The sequence below is a fragment of the Prenolepis imparis genome, unplaced genomic scaffold (genome assembly GCF_030444845.1).
Source record: "Prenolepis imparis isolate NDT839.2.m4 unplaced genomic scaffold, iyPreImpa1.0 SCAF_2, whole genome shotgun sequence".
NCBI classification, from domain to species: domain Eukaryota; kingdom Metazoa; phylum Arthropoda; class Insecta; order Hymenoptera; family Formicidae; genus Prenolepis; species Prenolepis imparis.
The window spans coordinates 15089911-15117028 of NW_028141160.1; the positions used below are offsets into that span (position 1 = coordinate 15089911).

At 38.1% G+C, this 27118-nt stretch overlaps 2 protein-coding genes across 3 annotated transcripts in view; one reads left to right on the plus strand and one right to left on the minus strand.

Moving 5' to 3' along the window:
- LOC145948932 (tubulin monoglutamylase TTLL4) overlaps positions 1 to 27118 on the minus strand; it is a 137802-nt gene that overhangs the window by 58741 nt on the left and 51943 nt on the right. The window lies entirely within an intron of this gene.
- On the plus strand, positions 6731 to 8290 carry LOC145947267 (uncharacterized). Its single transcript, XM_083057081.1, has one exon. The coding sequence runs from the start codon at positions 6846 to 6848 to the stop codon at positions 7185 to 7187; it is 342 nt and encodes a 113-aa protein (XP_082913207.1). The 5' UTR covers positions 6731 to 6845; the 3' UTR covers positions 7188 to 8290.

Consider the following 27118-nt stretch of genomic DNA (forward strand, 5'->3'; position numbering starts at 1 on the left):
CTAGCATTTGAAAAATGTTCATATACGCAAAAGTCGAATATGATAAAAATATACTATAAAAAAACTATAAAAAAAATGTATATTAATCTATGTATTGCGAAAGAAAAATGAATAATTTTTCACAAATTTATATCATTATTAATTCTCTATTGTGAATGTTAAATAACATCTATATCATAATATAGTTAATAAATTATTGATATATTATTCATAGAATAATTTTAGATAATTTTTACCGCGGATATATATTTATACGCGTGTAGGTGTAAATAATATAATTTTCTTTTAAAATAAAATTTTTAAACGATTAAACGTTTTAATCGGTCCACTTTATACTGGACCAACAAAAGTTGTACGACTGGGTCGTCTTCGATTTCGCCAGCACGAGCAAGCCATGTGTTCATCGAATAAGCTGAATCACATCATTGGCGACGATCTTAACTTCACGAAGAAAGGACATGCTTTCTTTAAAAGGAAGAGAAGGCTTCTTATATGTCCAAACAGGATGTACTTCATCACGCAAGAATGACTATCGTTCAGGTGCTTTGCAGCTGGATTTGCAGTATCTTCAGCTTCTACTTCATCGTACACAACATAATTTTCGTATAATAAATACTTCTTAATGAGATTTTCATTATAGGGATACCGCGTTCTTTTTCTTACATTATTCGCGTTCGAAAAAATAGATATCTTTTCGAAAAAAAATCAAAACATCTTCGACGAAAGCCGCATCTTCGGAAGATATAATTTCTCGATATGAAAGCCGCTTCGATAAATTATGCGGAAAGAAGTTTGAAGAATTCTGAACGGTAATAAATCACCGCGAGCGGGAAGACCATTGGAAATAAAACGCGACGTTCCGCTGCTTTTTTTTCTTCGCGAAGTCAAAGATCCTTTCGAATGCGACATAAATCAGCTAACCGACCCGTGTCTTACGCGCACTGTAACAAAATCAAAGTTGCATTCGTTACACCGGCCTCCGAAAGCTTGTTGACCACTCTCTCTCTCCCTCTCTCTACTTGCGTATAATAAACTGCTATATTTCAACTTGACAAATTGTACATATACATGGATGTCAATGACACAAATAATCCAAATATGCAACGTTAAAAAAACAGGCATAACTTGTTTCAATTTCAAAGATTTTTTTAAGATACGAGAAAGGAAGTTGTAGAAGTGAAACGAAACCTGTTGCTAAATATAAAAAAAATTCAGACAATTGAATTTAAAGCATTATGAAACATCAAATCAAAATAATATTATAAATAATTATGTATAATCAGCATTATTATAAATAATTGCAAATAAAAATATTTTATTTGAAATCTCAAAGTTTACTTTTTTTTCATAAAATTCATTGATATTATTGATATAATTAATCAGTTGTAATATATAAAATTTATGTGACATAGACTGCAGTTTCGTATTGAATTAAGGATTCTTTTTCTCTATTTATTAATATTAAAATAATTCTAAATATTAGTAAAAATTAATGGATATTAAACGATTAAATTTAATGACTCCAATCTTGCCGTTATTAGCCATTATGGATTCTAACTCATAAACGTCCCCCTTTTCTCCGCAATGATTTAATCGCGCTACCGTGACCGTTTGAAAAACACACGAAAGGCGATGGCGTAGTTACTGTCACTAAGCCATCTGCGCATTCGCGCGGACTGCAGCCGAGCTCTCAAATCCGCTTAACTCTCTCATCGCATATGACCCAAATGACTCACGAGCACGAACGAAGATTTATCGTCGTCGATTGCACTCGCGTGTCACCAAATAGCTCCATCCGCGAATAATTGCCCAACCTCGAAATTGCCCGAACGTCCTCGGCGCGTCTCTCTCTCTCTCTCTCTCTCCCTTTCATACACACACACGCGTCTGATCGCGCAATTTTCGCCTCCCGACTCCCGACAGCTTCATTGCAGGTTTTGGGTCGTTATTGTCCGTCACGACGCGCGTCCGTCCCGCGACATGTCTGCATCAGGCTCCCGACCGTTACGAGGCCCAGTTTCCTTTCTGTAAGAAACTTTCTACGCGAAGAGGGTACCTTGCCGCGTGTCGCGTGAGACTTCTTTTTCGGATCCGAAAACCAAGGGCTGGCAAGGCGCGTTTCTCGCACACGACCAACACGCTCCGTGCACGCTTAGAGCGGTTAGCTTAAGATTGGAGAACAGGGGCGGAGAACGTCGATTTTGAGAGAATCGCCAAGAGAAAGTGCGTGCCGGCGCGTTTATAAATATTTATAATTTATACGTTTTATCTATCATTTTCAAAGAGTAATCGCGCTGCTGTAAGACAAGAGAATCTGACATGATTAATTAAGTCCACGCTAGTAATAGCTATGCTACTCTTCGGCGTATCAGTAATATTGTAAGCTGTAGAATCACAAAACGAGATCTAATAGCTGATTAGATTTAAGAAAACTGTGATTGATTATAGAGAAATGAAAGAGAGACTCGTTTATATTAAGAATTTTTCATCCAAAAACAATAAAAATATTATGCATAAAAAATCGATAACTTAAGATAAATGATTAATGTAGTTTTATAATAATTAAAAATCATAATTATACCATCGCTCCAAGAATAATGCGATAAAATATCAATTGTATGGTATATTTTTATTCGTTTTTTTTTCTAGTCCTCGAGATGGAATAAATTAAAATATTTTAACATACAAGCGAGAGATGCGTGCTTCATATCGCGACTCATATATATCGTTATCCTTAACAGCCTCTTCGAGAGAGCACAAGTGAATGCCCTACAAAATCACTATAAAAAAACATCTACATACCGAAAGGCGCCGTATCTGCTCGACGGATCTCGTCTCATCGAAACACCATTAAAATATTTCAATCGGGCCCGGGGGCCGGTCCTAATTTCTCTCCGTCCGTTCGTCCCTGCCGAGGCGTGATTACGCCGCGAAGGGTTGCTCTCTCGAAGATCCGCGAGGGGGACCGACGGATACGACGACGCACAGTGAGTACCGCGGGGAGATGGAGAACTGCTATGCGGGAGAGAAATGGAAGGAAAAGGAGGACGAGGAAAGAGGGTTGGCGGTCGCCTCGAGAGAAGCAGCGCGCGAGGACAGGTGGCGACGAGAACCAGGGAACCTCGGTACCATCGAGTTCTCACGCGCGAAACCTCCAGCTGCCACCGACCGAAGGAGATATACATATACACGTTGCTCCTGGGGCCCCGGCTCGATAGCAGGCAAGCCGAGAAGAGCGAGAGCGAGCACACCCTCGAAAAGCGCATCACTCGCTTAGGGAATGCCGGACACGAGGGGTCTCGACAGATGCGTGCGGTTGGTCAGGAATCTAAATATTACGACCGCGTCGCGCTGAGGAGGCCGGCTGCCAGAGGGTGTCACTCTGGCCATCCCTCGTCACCCCTTGCGTTCGCGTGAATGGAGCGCGGGCGGTACCCCGTTATAGTAAAATCTCTCTGTTCAAAAGACACGTCTGGATATGCAGAGCGCCGCGGATTTTTGAATATGTAATTAGTGAACAAACCGGCTCGTTTTATGTAAACTGTCACTTCGTACAATATGCGTGAAAAATATAATTATTTCAACATATAATAATTCGTATAATATATGCATGCGATAAATCGTTTGATCATTTTCAATAAATCTATATTTTAATTATAAAGTTATAAAGTGATCGACGCTTTGTGACTTAAATATTGTTTAAATCGACGATGCGTTAATCGGTATATATATATATATATATATATAATCTGCGAAAGAAAAATAAACTAAACGCTTCAATTATATGCGTATCGATCGATCTTATAATTTATGCCCTCCATCGCGGCACAGTATAATGACTGCTACTTACTGATTATAACGCGACGACCGATTTATCATTGCCTCAAGGCGAATGTAATTAAGTCTATTATCCGTGTTTTCTCATGTGACGGTGTCAATCGGGAATCCCTGATCATAGAGGTGCGTACCATAAATTTGCATATGTTGCAAGAGACAACCCCAGACACAAGGCATGTTTATGTTACAAGAAAAGAGTTATTTATATATTCTCCTCCTCTCTGGCTGAAAATAGCAATGTAGCGAACAAAGTAGCGGCGAGATTGAACGCTGTCAATAAATGAACGGTCTGCATCTATCGATCCGCGATCATAATAACCGACTATCGACTTTCGTATCCTAAGCCCTATATTCTTACGGCGTCGCGGCAAAAATCCAGGCCTGAAAGAATCGAGGCGAAGTAGGCGAGGCGACTCGCGTTAATTGCAGCGGCAGAACAACGTAGCCACCTGTTTCACATGCTCGTAGAGCTTGGTGGACCGTCGCATTACCAACTTCCCGTGCAACAGGTTATGCACCTCTCCAATCACTCTTTCTCTTTTCCCTCCCTCCCCCCTTGAGTCCAATCGCCCTTCGTCAAATCGACGCGTCACCCGTCCCCGACCGTTGTTTGACGCATCGATTCGGTCCTCCTAACGACCGTCATCTCGTCCTTGTCCGGTGAACGAAGCGCTTCGTTCTCTCACGATTCGCGCTCACGAGTTCCTTCACGTGGTGTTCTCTTTTTCTCACTCTATCGGCTTTCTCATTCGCTCCTTCCCAATCTCGTGTCTCGTCCCTTCCTCCTCCAGCACGAGCGAACCACGTGCTACTCTCGCGCTTACTTCTGCTACCGTGCGCAAACTCGTGCTGCGCGTGCGCTACGAATCGAGTATCGTCATCACCCTTCCGATTCTGGTCTCTTTTTCTCCCTCACGGCGGTCGACACTTGGTCCTCTCGCTTTCCCTCTTCTTCGTCACCCTGATCTCGCTCGTGGCGCACGGTCGCCGCCGTCTCTCTCTTGTGCCCTCGTCGTCGTTCATTCTCGTTCGCACCACGTGGAGCTCGTGGAGCTCGTGGAGCTCGTGCTGCGCGTGCGTCACGCAAAGTACGCACCCCTTCCTTTCTTCCATCGCATAATTCTATCTTCCATCTCGCTCGGTGCGATCGCATCTGTGACTTCTATCGCATTTTTCATCCTTGTTCTTCTTGCTCTTCATTTCCTTCTACTCTTCCTGGCTCTCATTCTGCATCTCTTTCCTATACGTTGCTCTTTCTCAGCGTGCGTTAGAGGGGATCGACTATCTCCCTCCGTTTCCTTGAACTTCCTTTTCTTTGATTCGTGTTACCTCCCCTCTATTCGTCGATGCACGCAGCGTTCTCCGTTCAACCATAGCGCGTTACCTTGTCTAGAGTAGCACGAGCTGATCTTTCTTAAAGCGCAAACTCGTGCTGCGCGTGCGTCGCGAGAACGATCTATTTCCTTCTCTCTTCTCGACTCCCTTCTACTTCCTTCGCAAATTGCATCCTCCTTCCTCGTTTGGTACTGTCGGTTCTCGGTAGAAACTATCTCTTTCTCTGTGTCTACGTGCATCCTCTTCTGATTGTCAGTTACCCTCACCCTTGTCCATGCCCTTCGTCGATGCAGCGTGCGCAACTCGTGCTGCGCGCACGCCGCATCAAGCGCTTATTTCCACCACCTTCTCCTCTTGCTGCCTTCTCCATTCTACTTTTTCCCCTCGTTCTCCACCTCAGTCCTTAGATCTGTCTTTTCTCCTCGGTCACCAAGCTTTTATCCTCGCACCGATTATCCTCGGTCACCCAACGTACTCTGACCAATCGTCCTCCTTTTATCCTGCGTCTTTTTTCAGTGCATCACATGCAACCCGATGCATCATGCGAGGCCGTAACCTCGTTTCTCTCATGTTTCGCTTTCGACGACTATGAGTTCAACAACAACGTCCTGTCCTTGTTCCTTCTTCTTCGCGCCCTTGCTTCGTGCGCGCACGCCATCGTGTTCTTTTTTCCTCCGTTCGATTTCTTTTATCTCTCTTCTGCTTGTATATTCTTGTATTTCATTTTTTCTTCTGTCTTACCTTGACTTTTTTTTTTTACTTTTTTTCGGTTTAATTCGTAATTTTATTCTCAATTGTATCGCATGCATATTATATTTTTTCTTATTTTCTTTTCCTTTGCTTTTCTCAATTACATTATCTGTTTGTCATCTTTCATTCTTTTTCGTCTTTATTTCACTAGATAATCAAGAATTGAAAAATCTTGTGATATGAAGATAAAAAAGAAAGAAAGATGATGTGATCAAAGATAGCAAAAGAAAAGAAAAAATAAAAGAAGAAAAATGTATTGTTGATCAAATATATTGTTAGTGAAATTTATATTCGTAAAAATATAAAATTGTAATAATTATCTATCGATGATCTAATGTCATTTATTGTCAGTCTTTCAAAACGGTCAAGCGCCCTTTTCCTTCGCTTTGAGCCTCCCCCAAGAAATTACGACAGATACAAAATACCTGCAACCCCTACCCTCATCCTGCACATTGACGCGTACACGCACGCACGCACGCTGATGCACACGTATCCGTGCAAAAAACGTGGTCTCCACCCTCCGTCGCCCTGACTTTGCTACGTCGAGCGCATGCGCGACCCTTCGGCTATATAAGCCGAGCTGCTCTCATCCCAGTTCACATTCAATCACACCCACTCATACTCGCGCGATCTCGAAGGAAAAAGAGAAAAGACGAGGCGAAGGCACGAGAAACCAACCGGTCTGCCATCCATCCTCGTGTCGTGCACGTGTACTCTCATTCCGTCTCTCTTTTTTTCCCCGTATCCATCGATAGTTCTCTCTCTCTCCCTTTCTCGTTCACGCATACGCGCCCTCATCGTCACGAGTTCTCGTGTATTCGAGAAGACGCATCGCTGGTCGCTGCCAAGTCCACCTCGAGATCCTCGAACAGAATCGCGACCGGTTTTTCTCGGCCGCTCATTCACTCATTTACGGCGCCAGCATGAAGATCACGTACACCGTGATGCCCATCGGCCATTCAGTTCGATCCATCGAAGACGATGGCGTGTTAGCGGCTCGACAAGTTGTCAAGACTACTCTGAAGAACTTGAAGAGATGGTACGCCAGATTGCGGCGTGGGACGGCGGATCGCGCCGTCAATTTCGATCAGCAAAATCATCCGAACGAGATCACGGTTTCCTGTCACGAGAGAACCACGACGATGATGATCATCGACCAGGAGGAATCGCGAAATCGCACTAACGAGAATCTGGAGAACGAATTAAGGGAGCATCTGGCGAACAACAAGTCTGTCGTTGACGATGACGATGACAGCGATCGATAGTTGGACAGAAAACAATGGACCACCCCTGTCAAAGATCTATCAAGGGACGCAGGAGTTCTTCGCGGCGTAACTCGAAGGTAGCTTTAATAGTTCTTAAGAGATCGTTTAGCCTTTATTTGTGTACTTTTAGTTCGATTTGCCAATTAACTCCTGGTTCGAAGCTTTAAAATGAATTTCTCAATTAAGAATCCGCGGCAGACTAGTTAAATAGATAAGTAATATCGCGTGCAATATTCTCGTACATATGATCAATTTCTGGTAGTATCGTTTAATCGATCGAAGTGATAATAGGCTTAGATATCCGTCAATAAGCATAGCATCGTAAATACTATTAGAGTATGTATATTATAGTTTAGTGGATCGAACATCGTTCGAGATTAAAGGCCGCCCAGTGCATATTTCATAATAGGAATAGCTGTGATATGTCATTAAGGAGAAATATGTTTATTATTCGCGCAATTTGACATTTTGAGCGCAAGTATAAAAACTGTGATAATCTGCCGCGGAACAGTTTAAACTGTGATATTAGCGAAAAAATTTTAAAAATCTGTGATATTAATTTTATGTAGATTGAAAATAATTCAAGGATTTTAAAAAGAAATGTCTATCTAAAGGGAAAAATCTATTACGAAATTATCAAACGTGATATCGATTATATTAAATATGTCTTCCAACAGCTGCAATATTAATCTGTACTTAATAGATGATTAAGATTAAGAAAGACACGTGAAAACTGTGATAAATCGTTTATAATTATAGATTATGCGCATAAGTTAGATTAATTAAACGAATCACAGCTCTATAGCGATACTTTGTGATACGTAAATAATTAATAGTCACAGTAAAATCGATCACATCCGTGATCGATTGTACTGATCGATTTTGAAAATTAATTTTTTTATATACGTTTTGTTTGTCTTACAGAAAATTCGGGTTTATTAATTTTGTTCTCTTTTTGGTTTTCTTTTTGCACATTTCGTATCTTTAATTATATATATCGCACTTGTATATCTAATCGTCTTATATTGCGTTTTCGTTTCGTTTGAATTGTACAGTTGGACCGCATGATCCAACTTTTTAGCGTTGTGTTAAGTTGCAATTGTAATCGCATTTATTAAATAAATCGTGTGATGATTGAAATAATTTTAATTTATTTCCCTGTATATTCTCACCTGTACATCTCTCTTTGCTTTATATGATTTACTTTTAATTTTAAGTACTTTAATATCATCTAAATTATTGCATTTTCACAAATAAAAAATATAAGATATAGAAATATAAAATACAGAATAAAAAAAATATATAATTTTTAAAAACAATGAATCTAAATTAATGTTTCAAATATTAAAAAATGAAAAAAAGTTTTTTTAGTATTTTCGATATTTTACAACAATTTTCTGTGATGTTTCTCATATTTTTTTTATTAAAATAATAGTAATACGTAAAAACATACAATTATAGTAAAGAAATTTTTGTAATTCTTATAGCTTTTCTATCTTATCAGCAAATAAATATTTTTCATAATAATTTTTTCATAAGAATATTTTCAAATTCATAAAAGTGAGAGCTTTCTTTAGTGAAGTTCGCCCCATCTGCTATATAGCTCTTAAACTACCCTAAACTATACGGTTTCACCCTTAAACGATAGATGGCACTCATTAAAAGAGCCCTATGATGCCCTTTTTACTCTTCTAATTAAATTAAACGGAATAAAAGAATAGAAATGCAATTTTGCTATTCAATTAATCAATTGAAATAATTATAAAATGATCAAACATTGAAATAATGAGAAACTTTAAAATTGTTTTCTTAAAAAAAAAAGAAAATGTTTAAGCAATTACACAAAAAATATTACAATTAAGATTTTAGCATATCTGAATTTCATGATAAGATATAATTTATTAATTACGTATGTGAAATAACTATGTTATAGATATTCTTTAAACAAGAATTAAAAAATACAATTGAGGATGCAGTAAAGTTACAGTTTTGCAATGCCCTTCACTTTCGATATTTTTGTCGCATAAAACATATGCGTAATCGCAATAATACATTCCTCAATCAATCGTTGCAAAAGCAAAGGCACACCGTGATTACGCGACTTCCTGCACCTGCGCCATAATCATCCGAAAGTATCTCTCGGTGTCGAGTTTGTAACACGTGGATCTGCTCGCATCGCAATTTAGCGGAATCGAGACAATTGTCGCCGGATGACAGAATATTACACGTGGCGTGAGGAATAGGGGAAAAAAAAATTTTTTTAGATGGCAATTCTTTCGATCTAAGGGATCGAAAAAAATAGATCCTGCTGGATCAGATTACCGACATTAACCACCATTATACGGGTAGCCAACTACCTGAATGTGTTCGCATTATACTCTATACGATTCAATACAATTTTCCATTTAGATTATCGGTCTGATCTTCGCGGATCCAATCCCGAATGATGTGTGCGGGATGACGCTTGTAGGAAACGCAACATGATATCACCGTATGGTCAGACGACCATGCAGAGAGACAGACGTCTTAATCCCCAAGATTTTACGCCGCATAAAAGAATTTCGTTTTTATACATAGAACCCCCCTAATCTCGTCTTAAAGTGGCAGAATATCGGGTTACGTTTTCGAAACTCTTGAAAATATTGTCAAATATTTGATGCCGTTGCCCCGAGGGAATGGTTTTCAAAGCGTCCGTCAAATAATACCTCGTAATATTTGTTATTTCAACCCGTCTTTTTGATAATCGAATTGTATAAATAAAATTAATGTAATAAAAAATTAATATAATTTATTAAATGCAAATCATTGAAACTTTCAAAATATTACATCTACTAATATTTTATGTACGTATTAATTTAATATTTCAAAAGCGCAATCTTTGGCAATGAATAACGTAAAGTGTTAATGTTACACCCGCCATGCAAATTTACAAGAATCTATAAAATACTTTTTATCTATGTCAATTTCGTCATTAAAATGAATACATTTAGACAGTTGGGATGTATCGGAGTTTTTAAAAGACTCTTCCACATTGCGAGACAACCTGGTATTATGAAGTGATTTTCGAGTTATTCCGGCTTATTTTCCACAAAAGCCAGACTGATCGATCGATCTCTATTGTATGTATGTGCTTCGCCAGTGGCGTAAGGTTTTAACCCTCCTATACATAAATAGATCGTCTGTCATTTCACAAAAATTATTATAGCTATTCTGACATAATAATCTCAATAAGATTTTATTATTTAATAATTATGATAATCTCACAATTATAATTTCTTTTATGATTACTTAAAATCTATTTCTTTTTCTATTAATTCATATAAATTTATAATATATATAAAGATATTGCAAATATTTTTCGAGAAAGAAAGATACAAATTATTTTTATTTATAAGCATAAATAATTTGTCAATCTAAAAAGTAATGAGCTAAAAAATCTAAATAACTGCTACGCCACTGAATTACAGCCGAATCAGAACGCAGGGTAAACTGACTGAGAATTCAGCGAGCTGTCTCCGAGTACAATATTATAGAGAGACAAATTTCTTGAAAATGTACCTTTTCGACTCTTAAAAGGGACAATTATTGTATTATTTGACGCCGTTTAAACCTGGAAACCGAATTTAAAGACTTTCCACGGATCAAGTCACATATTGAAAAGATCATGCGCGCGGAAAGATACTTTCGAACGTGTCGCGCATGGCAGAATTTCATATAAAATGTTATTCCTGTCCGAAGCCACGGAAATATTTTTGAAATAAGGGATTGGCAGAATAAAGCTATGTAGGCAGCTGCTTCTCTGGCTTATTGGCTCTGATAATAGACACATTAAGTCACACTCAACGTCAAATTCTGGCTTTTCAAGCAAAAGCCAGCTGTGAATACGCCAGATCAAAAATTTAAATCCGACTTCAATTCGCTTACACAGAGATTTCGCACGACGATTGGTTCGCAAACAAGGATGTTTTCTCAAGATTTTTCGATAGACTGAGTAAATAAAGAAAGATGATGCAAAGAAAATCATTTCTGTAATTGATAATCGCGAAACTTTTGAAAAAAAAAAAAAAATATATATAATTGGATTTTGCAAAAGTTACTAAAGTTAACAAGTATTCTTTTCAAAACAAAAAATAATAAATAAAGAATTTATGAAAACATTATGCATAGATTAAATTTTTAAATTTTCAAATATTTTTAATTAAATTATAAAAAAATTTCAAATACATATTTACAAATATTTGTTAAATTTTCTTCTTTTCGAAAAATAACAAAATAATGTTTTATATACACAATTATTATATTCAATATACAAAATCAAATCATATACTTTTTATATGCCCTATAAAAGATGTAACAATCGACTGAGAGAACTCTTAAAGAAGACACGTTTCCGAAAAATCTTTTAAAGTATACAATGACGATGTGCATTACTTGCGCTGTTAATGCTGTACTAAAAGGAAGTTACGCGGCAGAAAAAGGATCCCTTCCACTTAAGCATCGATTTTACTTGCGTTTCCCGTCGATCTTGTCTACCACGACCCTTTTGCTTATAACCACCCTCCCACGTATCCCGACCAATTCGTACAAGAAAGAAGAAAATATGAAGGAAAAACGGAGAGATGGGAGAAAAGGAAGAATCAGTCCTTCGCACTCGGCTACACATCGCGCTCGAATGCCTTCTCTCGGGGATCTCCCCGTTTTTGAGACGAGACAGATTCTGATTTCTTTGTTGAACACGTGCACGAGAAATCGTAAATCTAACTAAAGAAAACCCCCGTAGAAAATGAGAGAGCGAGAGAAAGAAGAGGAAAAAAGAAGTAACGATTCGTCAGGGTACTCATGACACATCCATATACATAGAGGGCACGAAGAAACCTATACTAAGTGGATAATGGGCCAATGGCGCGGGCCACGTCTCCGTTTTACGTCTTTAGATTACGAGTTCTTGATTTTTAAACCTGGATTTCAAGAGAGGGTCTACGACTGTGCGCGAGGGTGGCCGGAGAACGAAGGGCCGCGGCTGTAAGGGCCCATTGTCGGCTCGCCGTCCATTATGCGAAGCGACTGAATGATAGAAATATTTGTATCTTGGCGCACTGCGGCTCTGGAGAGGCTCTCCGGAGAGCACTTCGGAGATCGGAGAGCGTCGTCTCAAGTAGAAGACGCTTATCTGTGCGTGTCGAACAACGGGCTGCATGTCTCCAAGCTTCTTCTCTCGCGTGAGACTCTAGATTCGGCTATCTCGAGAGCAAGTTGACGCGATGTGGCACTCGGCAGCTTCGAGTGTCTGCGTTCTGTCGCGAGATTACAATAATTGGAGATTTGACATGAAAAATAGGTACAGGTATACAGAAAAAAATTCAAGATATAAAATATATTTTAATCATAAATTATATTTTAATATATGTTGAGCGCGATTTTTCTAGAATAAAAAAAGACGTTTTTTCCCAATTAAACGCGTTCTTATAAATGCAATATTTTGCAGTAGAATCTCACAAATCTCTTTGATGCCTTTCTTAACAAAATATATTTCTTTAAAGATATAATAAAATTTTTCATATTTTTCATATTTAATCTTCGATTAATGCAATAATTATTTTTATATAAAAAATTATTCAATACCTAATATAAATAATAAATATATATATAAATAATTATTACTCGATAAAATCGTGAAAATTAAATGAAAGTAATGTCGATCTTTAATAAGAGTTAAATAGAATTAAATAAAATCTGTCAAAGCACAAATTTTTATTTCTTCGCTGAAAGAAATTAAGGAAACGCTCACTCGTCGTTAATTATACATTTTTCCTCTTGATACGATCCCCTAAAGCTCATTTACCCTAGACCCTAACATAAGTACGATAAGCGAACTCCGACTTTTGAGGGAAAAGGGCATGGGCAGAGACACGACCTTTCGACAGGGCGACCTGTCGTCCAAATGTTTTTAACAGCCGTTCTAAATATACCTTTATGGAAACAGTAAACGGCAGAGGGCCCGCCTGTCCCGACAAGTTGGAAAAAGTCTTTTCTCGAACGGCGAAGCACGAATGTGTCGGTCGATAGTAATATTTGTCAAAAGAGAAGAGAGGAAAGGAGAAGTCGTTTCGACTTTCAGCCGCACGTGTGTCTCGCATTACGGACGTGATGTCTTTTTTGTCGATGGGGGGTGCATGAAGGAACCAAATTTCGCGCACATGCCTGAACATTCCTATCGATTCGATGGTGGTCGCACCACCACCGTACTCGAGCCAATTATTATTGGTTTCGAATGACCACTTCCGCTCTTACATGATCGAGTAACGCTCGATCGAAACGTGATATATGCATTCGCGCGTTTCGTATCACCCGGTTTCCGTATGCGCAGATTTGATACGCGCTGACATTTCTGCCGTAAAGAGATTCGGAAGATATAAAAAAAATTGATGAGAGAATATTAAATATTTTATATTTAAGATAGATTAATCAACATATGAATGCAACATAAAAAATATATTTGCATAATGTAAATCTTTTTATTTACAAAATAATATATATATTATGAGGAAATATAATATAATATATATTGCTATTATTATTGCGATTTATACGATGAAAATTCCTTTCCTGTACCGCGTGTTTAAAGACTAAAAGACAAGTAATATGACTTTAACGGCTTATAGATTGCGGCACGTCCACAAGTCAGAGTCCCGAATCAGAAAAAAAAAAGATATATAAAACGAGAGCATAGAAAGAGAGCACGCTCACGTCTATTAATAGATAATCTTTTCCAGCCACGCTCTCGTAGAAAAAAAACGTTCTCGGAAGAAACCTTACGTGTATAAAAAAAAAGTCACTGACCACATGCAGTCGCACACATGATGTCATGGGAAAGATGGGGCTGCGATACAAAAAAAGAGTCAGAAGAATTCAAGCCTCACGATGCTTTCGGCGCCGCCGTAATATTACGACCCAAGGCTCAGGATTAAATCGTATCGTACCCATTTCTTTTTTTTCTTTTTTTTTTCTTTTTTTTTCCCTCAGCAAAGCGACTTTTCATAGGTACTCCAGCGGTTTAAAAGGTATCTAACTGCAGGTGCATCCTAATAACACAAAACGCGCACGGAATTCCATAAAAAAAACTTTCCTTCTTTCGCACCGCTACAAACGCTTCGCCACAATTTGCCTCAACTTGATGAAAGAACGAATTCAACAAAAATTGCATCGAATCACGAAATTAGATTAATGCTCTTGAATTAAATGCTGAATAACTATAATAATATTCAAATAAATATGAACATTGATGTTCTTCGAATGATTGCGTGAGCAGCAAATAAAAGCAATATTACGTGGCTGTGTATATGTGTATATCGGAATCGCTCACCTAAGGCACGCATGTGATGCTGATTGCATTACGTTCGCAACGCGTTGCAGAGTATGTTGCATGCACAGAGAAATGCAGCCGCAGGGATTCACCGCAATAAATCGCGAGTTGAGTTTCACGAAGCTACAACGAGAGATTTCGCTTGATTAATAACCTGACTGGAGGGGCAGAGGGAGGATTGAAATGTGATCTTTACCTGCCTATCGCAATTTGAGAACGGAAAGGTTTCTCCCAATTTAAGTTTTTAACGATGAAACTGGATATTCTAGATGAATTTACGGGCGGGTTGATTGCGTTCAGATTTCAACCTGCGGTGGACACGACGATTTAAATAAGAAACTCGCGATGCGCGCAACGTCTCGCGATGATACATGCGTATTGTTTTTCATCCGATATCCTTTTTTATTTCATCTATCGAGAATATTTCTCATGCAGTGATCCCTCGGTAATAAAAGAGCTTCGAATGATGCATAAAGAAGTTTGCAAAGTTTTATTTCAGGATTTATATGTAATTCTTAAATTTTTTTGATAAGTGAATATAATATCAAAATGCGCATTTTTTTTAAACTTAGAATATTTAGAAAAAATTTACTTAGATTGTTATCTTATATATATTATAAAAATAAAATTTTCATATATTATATAAAAATAAATTTTTAATAAATGCAACTGAGAAATATTAATATAACAATAATTCTTTTATAATCTTTCGCATAATATACTTAATGTCAATATTAATATTAATATCCTTGATTTTTATATTTAGTAAATGATAATGTCAATTTACGACCAAATGAGATGGCAGCGTGTTATGCTCTTTAATCCGTGCAAACCGCGCTACGGGAGATATGGCCTAACGAGCTTTTTCCTAGCTCCTCCTTCTTAACGCCGTTAAAAAGTGCTCATAATGGCCTCTCAATCCCATGTACAGCGTCGAGTGTGTCTGTAATCAGAAACCATTCGCGTCACGCGACGTCCATCGCGCATCACGCGAAACGCTGGATATTTTCCGAGAAACTGCCTCGGAATCGGCGGTCCACCTGTTGCGCCTACTAAACTCTAACCTGCTCTTTACTAATCCTCGAAGGGCTCGGTCGATTCACGCATTAGCCGTACCCGCTACCACTGTTACGCTCGTATCTCAGATTTTTAGGCATCTCGTAACGCTACACGGTCGCGCACCTGCCTTTTCTCTCTCACGGAAAAAGATCGCATCGAGATCATCGCTTCGTTCGGGGGATCCCGAGAGAACTCGAATTACTATAATTTTTTTTCCCCGGTAATCCATCGTCTTCTTACTATTCGATTTTTTACACCCGGTCACTTCGATACCGGACAGGAAACGCTTACAATATTCTTTTTTTTTTCTTTCTTTCCCGATGGAAGAATCTCGCAAGATTTCATAATCCCAACATCCGGTTTCACGTTTCCATCGCACACGACGTAGCGATGCTCGATTTCGGGATGAGGATCACGTAAGCTTTGACAAATGACTCGCGATGACCCTCGGAGCCATTGTTGCGATAGTAAATGGGGAGACAAACGGCCATCTGGAATCGCCGTTGTCAAGAAGAGCCGCTAAATTATCGGATTGCGCTAACTTTTAAACGAGAAGGGGACAGTTTCTTGTCTTCGAGAAGAAAAAAAGGAAATGACGATTAAGAATTATTATAAAATTATGATATTAATATAAATACAATTTCTTCAATTAACTCTTAAGTTCACCTTAGCTTAAACTAAACGTCATCATGACGTGATTTGTATCCTATATATCCCTTTATAACAACTGCGTATTCTTAAACGGATCCCCAGCTTTACACATGTTCGCGATTAAAATAGTTGTCAGTGTCCCTAAGTGGACACAATGGATGACTCCTCTTCTCGCAGGAAGCTGCGAGAATGAGAAAAAAGAGACTTTTATACTACTGGATATGGAAAGAAACGGAGACGCCTCCGTGTTTGCTTGTGTTTGTGCGGTCCTGCGGAAAATCTATTGAGCCGATGGTTCAACACTGCAGCGTGCTTCCCATTGTGGCAACCCACGGCGATTGTTACGGTTTACCCATAGAAGCGGGGCCCGTTCTTGTCTTGTGTTTGGGGTGCGGCGGGGGTGTAAACGGGGCGCAAAAAGGGCGCAAACGGAGCGCAGTCAAATCCAACGACCCTCCATTGACATTTCATTGTCGTCGTTAGGGATTTATTTTGGTAACTCGACGGGAATCTCAAGTATAATGTCAACTGTTAATTCGTGAACAGAATGTGGAGTTTTCGTCGAAAAGCACGTAATTTTTCAAATATTTAATACAGTCATTTCGTGTATAAATTAATATCCATATTCTAAACAAAAGAAATTTCTTATATAATATCTCTAATGCTATGAATAATTCCAATTAATAATTTTTGGTATAAATTTCAAATTCAATTTCAATATACATGTCGTAAACTAAATATAAATGTAATACACATATTTCTTAAAAAAATAAAAAATAAAAAGTTATCTAACTTTTTAATGTTATTTAAAATAAGTCAGGCCTCAAAGAATCTAAAAAAATCGAATTTAGTTTGGTGAAACTTGAAAAATTATTCTGATTTAAGGAGTTCCTGTCGTCGTTAAATCTTGTAAAACCATAAAAAAACGAGAGAATCTCAAGACGCTATCGAGCCATAAAAGTTACCCCCCATCGTAAGTAGCAGCCGGCTTCCAATTCGAAGCACACTGTGATCGCGATAGAACGTTGCCTACCTGTTGCCGTCACATACGATAATATCCGGTTTCTTTATTACACATGGAAAAAAGTACCGAGGAAAAGCCTCTACGATAATCTTAGACGTTTTATGGAGCGTTTCGGGCAGCAACGACGTAACAAAAAAAATATATATCGATGCTGATCGAATACAACTGCGCGCGTCTCATTGGACCCTAATAAAAGATGTGCTTGTATAAGATAAAAGCATCGTAAAAGTTTGAATATGCAGACTCATTCTAAACTGTCTCATGAATCTTTGATCCCGAGATATTTCCGTTTATTACTCGAAAGAAATTTTAGAAAAGATTAAAGTAAAAAGTTTTTTGTAAGTTATCAATATTCCTCTGAATTTAACATTTAAATAAATTTTTAAATGCCATCTCAAATTAATAGAATATAAAATTTAAAGTACAATTTTCCTATGCATATATTTTTTATAGTTTCATGTTTAAAAAAAAAAAAGAAAATATATAAAAATATTTATATCATCGTTTTCTGTAGGATGAAAAATGTTTCTCTCAATAAGCTATAAAATTATATATATCATATCTCAGAACACACATTCGCATGAGTAGGTATTTTCAGGATAAAAGATTCGATTTAAAGCAATACATGCTCTCCACCCCGCGGCGCAATGTACAAACTGAGCGACACACCTCAGCATGTGGGTGCGATCGAGGGCGATCGCACAATGAGATCGACACCGTCATGGAAACGAGAAAAGGAACTTTCGCGCAGAAACTTCCGAATCGCGTGCGAGACTGGTCACTTTTCATCCACAGAAGTGAACGGTTCAGCGCGTACGAGATATACCGGCTTCGCTCTTTTCTTCGCGTCCACCTGGTGGAATACCACGAGATGGTCAGCTTCAAAAAGATGTAAGCGCTGACGAAAATATTTAACGACAATCGACATTGTCCCGACGGAAGCGTCTTTTCCAGAAATTGCAACATTGTTCCCTCCGCGAGCGATCCTGCGGCGACGCTATGGAAAGTTTCACGTATCCGACACGCTATCGTTTTGAGTTGAAGTTTACCCACTGGGTGCTTTTCACGAAAGTCTCGATAGAAAGAGTCGGTTGTTATGTATTATTTAAAATGTGTCTAGCTCAGCTTGATATCTATTGCTACCGGCAGAAAGTATTCAAAGCGTCATTGCCAGAGAAAAACGGATGCTGCAAAACCCTAGAAACTGTTGTATTTATATATTTATATGTATATATGTAGCCTCAATAATTATAGATTGATATTAACAATTAAATTTTAAAATTATTTTTGAAAAATTCTTTTTTTAATAATATCTATTTTAAGTTAGCATCCTTAGCTTTAATAGAAATTTAATTTAATGATAAATTGCCAAATCATTGAACGTAAAAATTGGCATTGCTTTTTGTCGAAGAAAAATTGCAAATTTATCATAGAATATGTTGGTGACGAACAGTTCTAATAAATATGAAAATGATTTCTATCGCGACGAGTTGCGACATTGTGAACGCGAAACCGGTTCTTATCGATCGATATCGCGTGATTAAACGCCGAAGTCGGAATTTCTGATATGCAATTTAAAACAAGTGGTTTCTCGCGTTCCACACCCGTTCGGGAGAGAAAGACGCCCGCGAGGCTCTTTTCACGTTCCCTCACCCGCAATATGCACGCGTAACGCACAATAATTCACTATACAAATAATCGGGATTACAGGCGGAACAAGCGGCGCGGGAGAATCCGCTTTCACTGCCTCCGTTCGGGCGCGAGAACGCCTCCCTGACACCCCGGCAACGCGATCCTTGGCCTCTTTCATATCTCCGCCGCAGGGACTTTTTTTCACGCCGAGCTCCACTTTTGTTATTAACGCCCTTGAATATCTTCGTGGGCAGATCGAGAGGAAGGCGCGAACAGGGCGGCCTATTTTCGCCTCTCAAAAGGGCTTCGGCCGCCTCCTGCTCGCGAGGCACTCACGCGTCAATGAGGATGATCAGGTCCGAGGGCGTCGAAAGTGACACCGCAGGGCTCGCTAACTACATCGCTGCTGTCACAAGTATCGCGGGATTACAGGGCGGAAGAAATGCGGATTAGAGATTCCACCCCGCCGACATACGGCGGCGAGGACGTTATTATTATTTCTTCTGGTTACGTCTGGAATTTGCGATTTAAACGCTTTCGCGTTGCGAGACGAGCCGCAAAAAGGCTCCATTGTGCCCGTTAATGATGATTAAAAAAAATATGCGATGTTACAGAAAAAATCGTTAGATATTATAGAGAAGAATTTTTAATGGGCAAATTTTTCGGAACTAAAAGTTATTTTATTTTGCGTTTTAAATAATTATTGTAAATAAGATGTATATCTGACTTTTTTTTCTTAATCATTATGTAGCTTTGTAAATGTAGCAATATTTTAGAAAAGAAGTAATTAATTTATATATTTTTCTTACACTAACCAAGTCAGTTTTATAATATAAAGAAACGATTGCAAATCGTATGAGTCTTCAATAATTACAAGATATTATTATCGATTAATTGTGATGCGTGTAATTTAGATTGTAAAACTGATTACGTGCAAAATAAAATCACGATTTTATGCTTCTTCGCCCAGCATTTATGAAAATTATATCTCGTTAGATATATGTCGCATAAAAAAATTTACAATATCATCTGCTCTTTGTCAATAATTAATAATATACATTTCGTCTAAAAATTAACTTAATCAACCATGAATTTAATTACCCATCGCCCTCTCTTTTCTTATCGTAAACGGGCTCGAAAATAACATCACGCGTATTATAGCTTCCTAAATATCTCGCGTTTAATTACGCTCGCATCCGACGATTAAGTACCGCCGTGAAATGTTTGCAAGAAAATTCGAGCCCTTCCGAGACGAAAACAGGCCGCCCTTCACCGCCCAAGGTGATCTCGGCCATAAAAGTCTTTGGGCGTTAAAAATCTCCCTCTTCTCCTTAGCAGAAGGAAGGCTCTCGATGTGCCACTCAGACACAGATAGTGAAAGCAGATTCTGCGTTGCTTCTCTTATTTGTATAAGCGAACACTCGAACCGAGAGCATGAAAAGACACGCAATCAGACCTTTAACAATCCGTGCCTAAAATGCTCATCCAAGCACGATAAAGAGATCTTTTTTTTTATTAAAATGATATAGAATCATTCAAAATAAAATTTTAATCTTTCATCAAACCGATGCAATATACGACATTGTAAAGTAAAAAACATTGTAAACTGTAATATAATAATATAATACATAAAATGATAGTCATTACAAGATTGCAAAAAAAAAACACGAACTAGAAAATATGGCTTTATTCCACGCGTGTGCGATCTCTAGTTTGTACAGTGCGTTCATATTATATAAATAATTTTATCGCTATTATGTCAAATCCAATTATATGCACAATTTTTGTGCAGTTATAGCGTCATATGGCAGCGAATGCAAAAGATTACGCTGTTCAATAGAAAACGGCTGAAACGTTGACGTGTATTCTCGTAGCAATCAAAATTCTGTGAACATCAACGAAACGGCGTTGAATCACAGGATCAATCAGAGTCATAATATTTTATGGTGATACGACAGAATCTTGAATAAGGGTTGCTCGCTAGGCGAATGCTGGATATCCACTTGGCAGTTAAATTAGAAACTCATGAAAATTGAGCGTAGTCACGTCATTTAACGGTAAAGGATCACTAATTGGCGGTAACCTGCTTCTCTTCGTCGTAGGATCGGTGATTCTTCAAAGCGGGACCCTATACTTCCGGCAACGAATTCGCTCCGTTACGAGTCAAATTAGTTTAAAACGGTATCCTTAGTCCTTTCCGCGTTGTGAAAGAAGGAGAAACTAGGACGAAGCGAGAGGGAACGAGAAAGAATAAGCGAAGGACCGATCCTGTAAATTGGGACCGCCGCGCAATTTCTATGGGACCTTCATGGGTTTGTGGGCGGGGATCTGCCCCTGGCAGACCGGAGAAAGGATCCAGAACCCAATGCGGGCTAACTAAGTTCGACGAGAGGGTGCAGGTGTTCGAATTTTCCAAAGGACCTCCGTTATACATATCGATATTACGTTGTCGATCCGTAGATCAAGAATGAGAAGGCTCGTTTATAAATTACTATTATAAGAGGAATAACTATAGCATTGATATAATTCTGGCGAGACGCGAAAAAAAATTCTGTCTCGTAATTTAGGATATCATAGCTTCAAGTTGTTATATAACAAACAATATAAAACATGGTTTTTTGATTTAATATTTAAAAAATTTCTTTTTATAGATTTATAGATTTAAATAATTACATTATACGCGCGCGCGCAATATATATATAACTTATAAAAAAATTGTGTATAATAAAAATTTCTTTTATGAGAAAAACCTCATGATTCTTCCGCAATAATCGTAAAAATGTAAAAGTCGTTTATTGTAGTTTCAATGGTGCAATAATTTTTAATCTAATTTTTTTTTACGTATGTGTGTGTATACAATTTATTGTACAATTATATAATAGCCACACACGTCGTGAATCCGTGTAAATCCGTGTGCACAATTTTTCACGTGCAAACTCCATGAGATTGTAAGATCAACGCGTAAAGGTTGTAAGGATCTTTATAAACAGCCCCTCTAACCCTCGCGACGCCTAATCCTTCGCGTTTGCACGTTTCGCAGCTAAAATCACGGATTCGTACGTCTCGGTCCAAAAAGATGTAAGAGAAAAATCGTCCATGCGTAACGGGCTGCTCGATCCGCCAAAGACGCGTGCATTCTATTGCGCTTGTCTAGATCTTTTCCCAGATTGAGCCCGATTAGGTTCCACTTTGATCCGTAAGCGGAGCTTGTCGTGATAGAATGCGTATTTGGAAAACACGAGGTCCTACCTCGGGCATCTTTACGCGCCACTGGAGAAATTTAACGATACGAGCGCTTGTAAAAAGACTACTAGGTGTGGGCATATACGCACATGATCAAACTAGTGACGCGATCGGCAAAGGTGAGCCAACAAAAAAAAATAACATCGACAAATTCGGACAATGTCGGACTACAAGTATCATAAAATAACTTTTCGATTTTCTTAATAAGGTATAGCAAAGTCTTTATATTTCTTTACAGAAATTTAAAAGTTTCTATAAATAGAAATAAATATATGTTTTTCACTTCCAAAAGTTAATTAATTTTTCTTTTAACAAGAATAAACTTACTCTTACATAAAAAATATAGAATTAAATAGCACCATTAAAAGTTATAGAAAAATATTACATTAATGAAAAATATCCTTCACACATCGAATAAATATCTATATATATAAGACACCGCAATAATTTTAAAATTTCCGATGCATGGCAAATTTAAGTTTTATGAGTTTTTAATTATTTGACTTAATATCCAATATTATTTGGCAATGATCTACTGAGTAGCTTTTATGACGAGAAATAAATCCGCTCAAAAATTACTCGAGTATTGTAGAGAATTCTTAAGCCACGGTTAAATTCTTACATGTAACCAATTTGAAGGGCTCCTCAAATTGGATACGATCAATGAAATTGTTTGATTTGGCATCTCGTATCTGCTTCGGCAAATAAGATCCGTGACGATTCGACGATCCGTCAAAACGAGCATGAAGTGGATCCCAAATAAGAAAATTACTCGGCGAGTCCGTTCTAGATCGAAATAATTTTCCACGCGAGATCGACACGCCGCAGAATTATCGCGCCATTTTTCCGCGGCGAATAACGCGCGCGATATCGTGAGACATTTTGTGCCTCGATTTTCACGGTCGCTCTGGAGCTTATTCGAAGATTTACCATCCCGATCACCGTCTTGTTCGCCCGGATCCAAGGTGTTCGGCGAATGAATAAAATCGACGGCCGCGGAAAAAAATCCGCGATCACCGATAGGTCGAAAAGGCAATCGCGTCACGCTGATTTTCGCCGCGTCCGATAGAAAGATCGGAACGGGAGCGCTCAAAGGAAGATAAAGAGAAGCGGTGGCGGTTCAAAATGCACGAATAGGGACCACCCGTTTCGCCGTGTTAGCCGGGCCTGGCCAGGCCTGTCGAGGTTCTCGTTTCTCGCCTTTGAACCGACCGATACGCCGATTTCGAAGACTCTTCGTCGCTCCCTTTCTTTCTTTCCTCGCGGACGAGCCACTTTTGTCACCCCCACCCTTATTCCTTCTCGAAATCGCTGCCCTAATATTCCGTGACGACAGATCACTCCCGTTCCTCTACAGCTATCAATACACCCCCTCCCCATCATCGTGCTCCCGGTTAAACGTTATTTACAAGGTCCGCATTGCCATCAAAGAGACGAGCGTCAGCTGTCGAATTATCCGCACTGATTGTTCGGCTAAAGATGATGCAACTCCGTGGCGCGAATAAATTCTATGAGCAAACTTTATGCCAGAAATTCGCTTCAACTATAATAGATTAATTGGTGTCGTAACAGTCACAAATTTCATAGTTTTGTATTATAAATTAAAAATTTTAAATCTCGAAATATTTGAGCAATTAACATTTTTCTATTTTTTTCAATTATTCCAATCCAGGATTTTTTAAAATTATGGTATTAAGAATCTTTAGTAAATAAATTAAATAAAAATTAAATATTAAATAATATTTTTATACAATATAGAAGCAAATAGATAATTATTCGCAAAAAATTTTGCGAAACATTGCGAGCAAGATACGCACAATACAGACTAAAATAATATTCCCTGTTAATTACGCAACGATGGCGACGACGAGTTTGACGGAACAATTTTGATTCTGGGGAGGACTAACCAGTTACGATGATCACTCGAGAAGCGAGACCGTGTATGGAGAAGTAATTGCTCGAATTCGTTCTTGTTGTCAGCTGACGTGAGAACCAGACGCCTCGTTCGTTATCCCGAATCCCGAGTCCGAAAAAGGTAAGACTGTAATTAAATCTATTAAAAGTGATTTAATAACACGATTTCAGAACGATACGCGACGATAATGTTGCCTCAAGCGTCACATAATGCGATTTGGAAGAACTTGGCCGAGTAAAGAAAAGCGGCATGAAATAAGAAATACGGTTCTTCTTCGATCACTCGCGACAAACAAATGCGACGAAAGTCTTATAATGTTTTCTTTCGAGCGGAAATCGCCGAAAAGGAGCAGCACACGTCCTTCACAAAAAACTTACGATTCAACGACGTTCAAAACATAAATCCAACTAAAAGGTCCTTCTATATCCGGAAATCATTGAAACGGAAGCGCGTAATCGGAAGTTTTCGAGCACGTAATTTAACTATGTCGTTCACTCTAAACTTTTCGAGCATAGAGGAATTTAAAATATGTAGCCTCATGCTTAAAATCTTTTCTAGTAATTTAAATATATATAATATATATATATAATTAATTATATATATATTATATATATATAATTTTTCTAAATAAAAAATTTATTTAAGACAAAAAGATGGCTAATCGTCGCAAATGTTCGTTGGAAATATTTTTGTATCATTCTCATAACCGTGTTATTGTTTCGCTGACGATCGGTAAAAAAATTATGTACGTATCCATTTATGCAATGCGGTGTGGGAATGAAAAACGTTTCACGGAAAATACAGTTTCCCTTTCAGACACATGGGGATCGTATACAAAAAACAGAAGAGTCTCACGCGAGAAGAGATACCAATTTCCACGCACGCCACGAAATCACCTTATAATAACACGGAAGGAATTTTTCTCCCCTTCGAGCTGTTGTTCATCACGCCAACGTAATGACACAGAAGATTTCTTTCCCCGCGTTGAAAGTTCCTGCGCGAAGAATAAAAGAAATTATGCCACCGACGTACGGGGAGATTATAATAGCCATTAGGCTATTTCGGATGTTACAAGGAAGAAGGCCAGAACAGAGAGCAAGGGGAAAGAATAAAGGAAAGGAGAAGAAGGGGAATCTATCTCTCTGGATGGACTACGGTTTTTTGTGCCCCTCGGGGGTTTATAGCGTCGACGAGGCACTTGTTATGGCAGTAGATGCACGTGTTCTAATGGATATGCTGGACGCGGACGAAAAAAAATGTGGCTTTTCTCTAGGCATAGATAGGTTAGCACGGAGGGATATCTAGGAGTCTCGACTCCGGAGGATAGACCAGATAGATGATGAGCTCAAGGCACGCAGGGCCGCATTTGATCGCCGAAAAAAAGAATTTCATGAATTTCATTTATAAAATCGGATATTTCCGAACAGAGTATTATTGCGTAATCTTTTTTCTGAGAATAAAAGTATTTTCAATATTGCCGAATCATTAGCTTTTTTATAACACATAATGATATTTGAAGAAAAATAAGAAAGATCATTGACAATTATATGGTTGCATTTTTTAAAATACGCAGATCTTATTGATTAGTCTCTCATTTATATTTATAAATCAATGTTAATATTTTATAGTTACTGATTCAAAATTCTCTCAAAACTCAAAATGTTCATATAAAATTAAATATAAATATCAAGTAAAAAAATTGTTATTTGAATATTTACGTCACAAAAATATTATGTAAAAATATTCGTAAAAATATTCACGTAAGATCTTTCTGAGTCATTTATACATTTTTATGTCAGAAATATTAAAAAGTTATCGCAACTATATATAATTTAGGCATTAAAAGTAATTATGTTTTGCACATCGATATTCCCTCAAATAATTATGGCAATCACAATAGACCTTATAATAGAGAGAAAGCTGCAGCCCTGCAAGAATAACGTTATCTAACGCAGAAATCTTCAAAGGGCCCACGTAGTCCAGGGGCCGCTCTTTCTTTCTTTTTCAACGTTCTTCTCGTTTCCTCCTTCGACTGCTCTGACTCACCCTTGCACGTGTTCAATTTCAGCCTCTTTGAAAGCTCGTTCCTTATCCCGCTGGTCAGGATCCTAGAGAATCCTTGTTGCCGGACCCGAATGAGGTTCTTTCTCGGCCAACCGCTCCGCCCACAGGACCCTTCGCGTTCGAGAAAAGGATCGAGCCGCGACCAAAGAGACCCATCAAACTGCTCCTCCGTATATACGTAAAAAAGACCGTGGACGCACAAAGACGAAGGAGACGCCATCGGCGATGACCGTCGTCTTCTCCTCGCGAAAAGTCATTGTCGCCTCTGACGTTCGAACAAGCATTTTCGAATAATTGTTATCGTGCATTAACAATTTAGGGCGAGTCCAGGCGGCACGGCAACTCTTCAAAAACGTCATCGTATCGACGAGTGAATCGACATCGGGCGTTTTGTGGGCCCGATACTCAATAGATGCCAAATCGTAATAAATCGTGATGAAGTTAAATGTCGTGTTGCATCATGCGCAGATTTCTTTTCGAAAGAAAATTGTAAATAACATTTTCGCGATAAAAATAAATTGCACTTTTATAGCCAATTTCTACCCGTCTTGGAACTGTCTTGGAAGCAAAGAACCCTCCCTCCCCTTCTCGATATAAATGTTCTTTTATAGATTTTATCGTGACTATAGTAATTATTTTGAGCGAAATTTAATGTGCAAACCATATTTTTTTTGTCTAAATTACTTTTGTGAATTTTTAATATAAAAATAGGATTAAAATTGTTTTATATTTCAAGCAAAAATAATTGATAATAAGATGTAAAAAATATGTTTTTAATTATGAAATTGATAGAATTCGGTAAGCATTTTTCATCTAAAATTGCCTACATATTATTAGCGCGCAGAGATTGTTATATCTATTTATATAATACCTAAATATAATACCTAAATATAAATGTTAATAAACATATATTTGCTAAACAATTTTCTCTTCGCGTCAAACACATTCTAATTTTCATATATACTTTCTCGTACGCATTT

Coding starts and splice junctions, on each gene's coding strand:
- LOC145947267 (XM_083057081.1), top strand. CDS start 6,846: ATGAAGATCACGTACACCGTGATGCCCATCGGCCATTCAGTTCGATCC.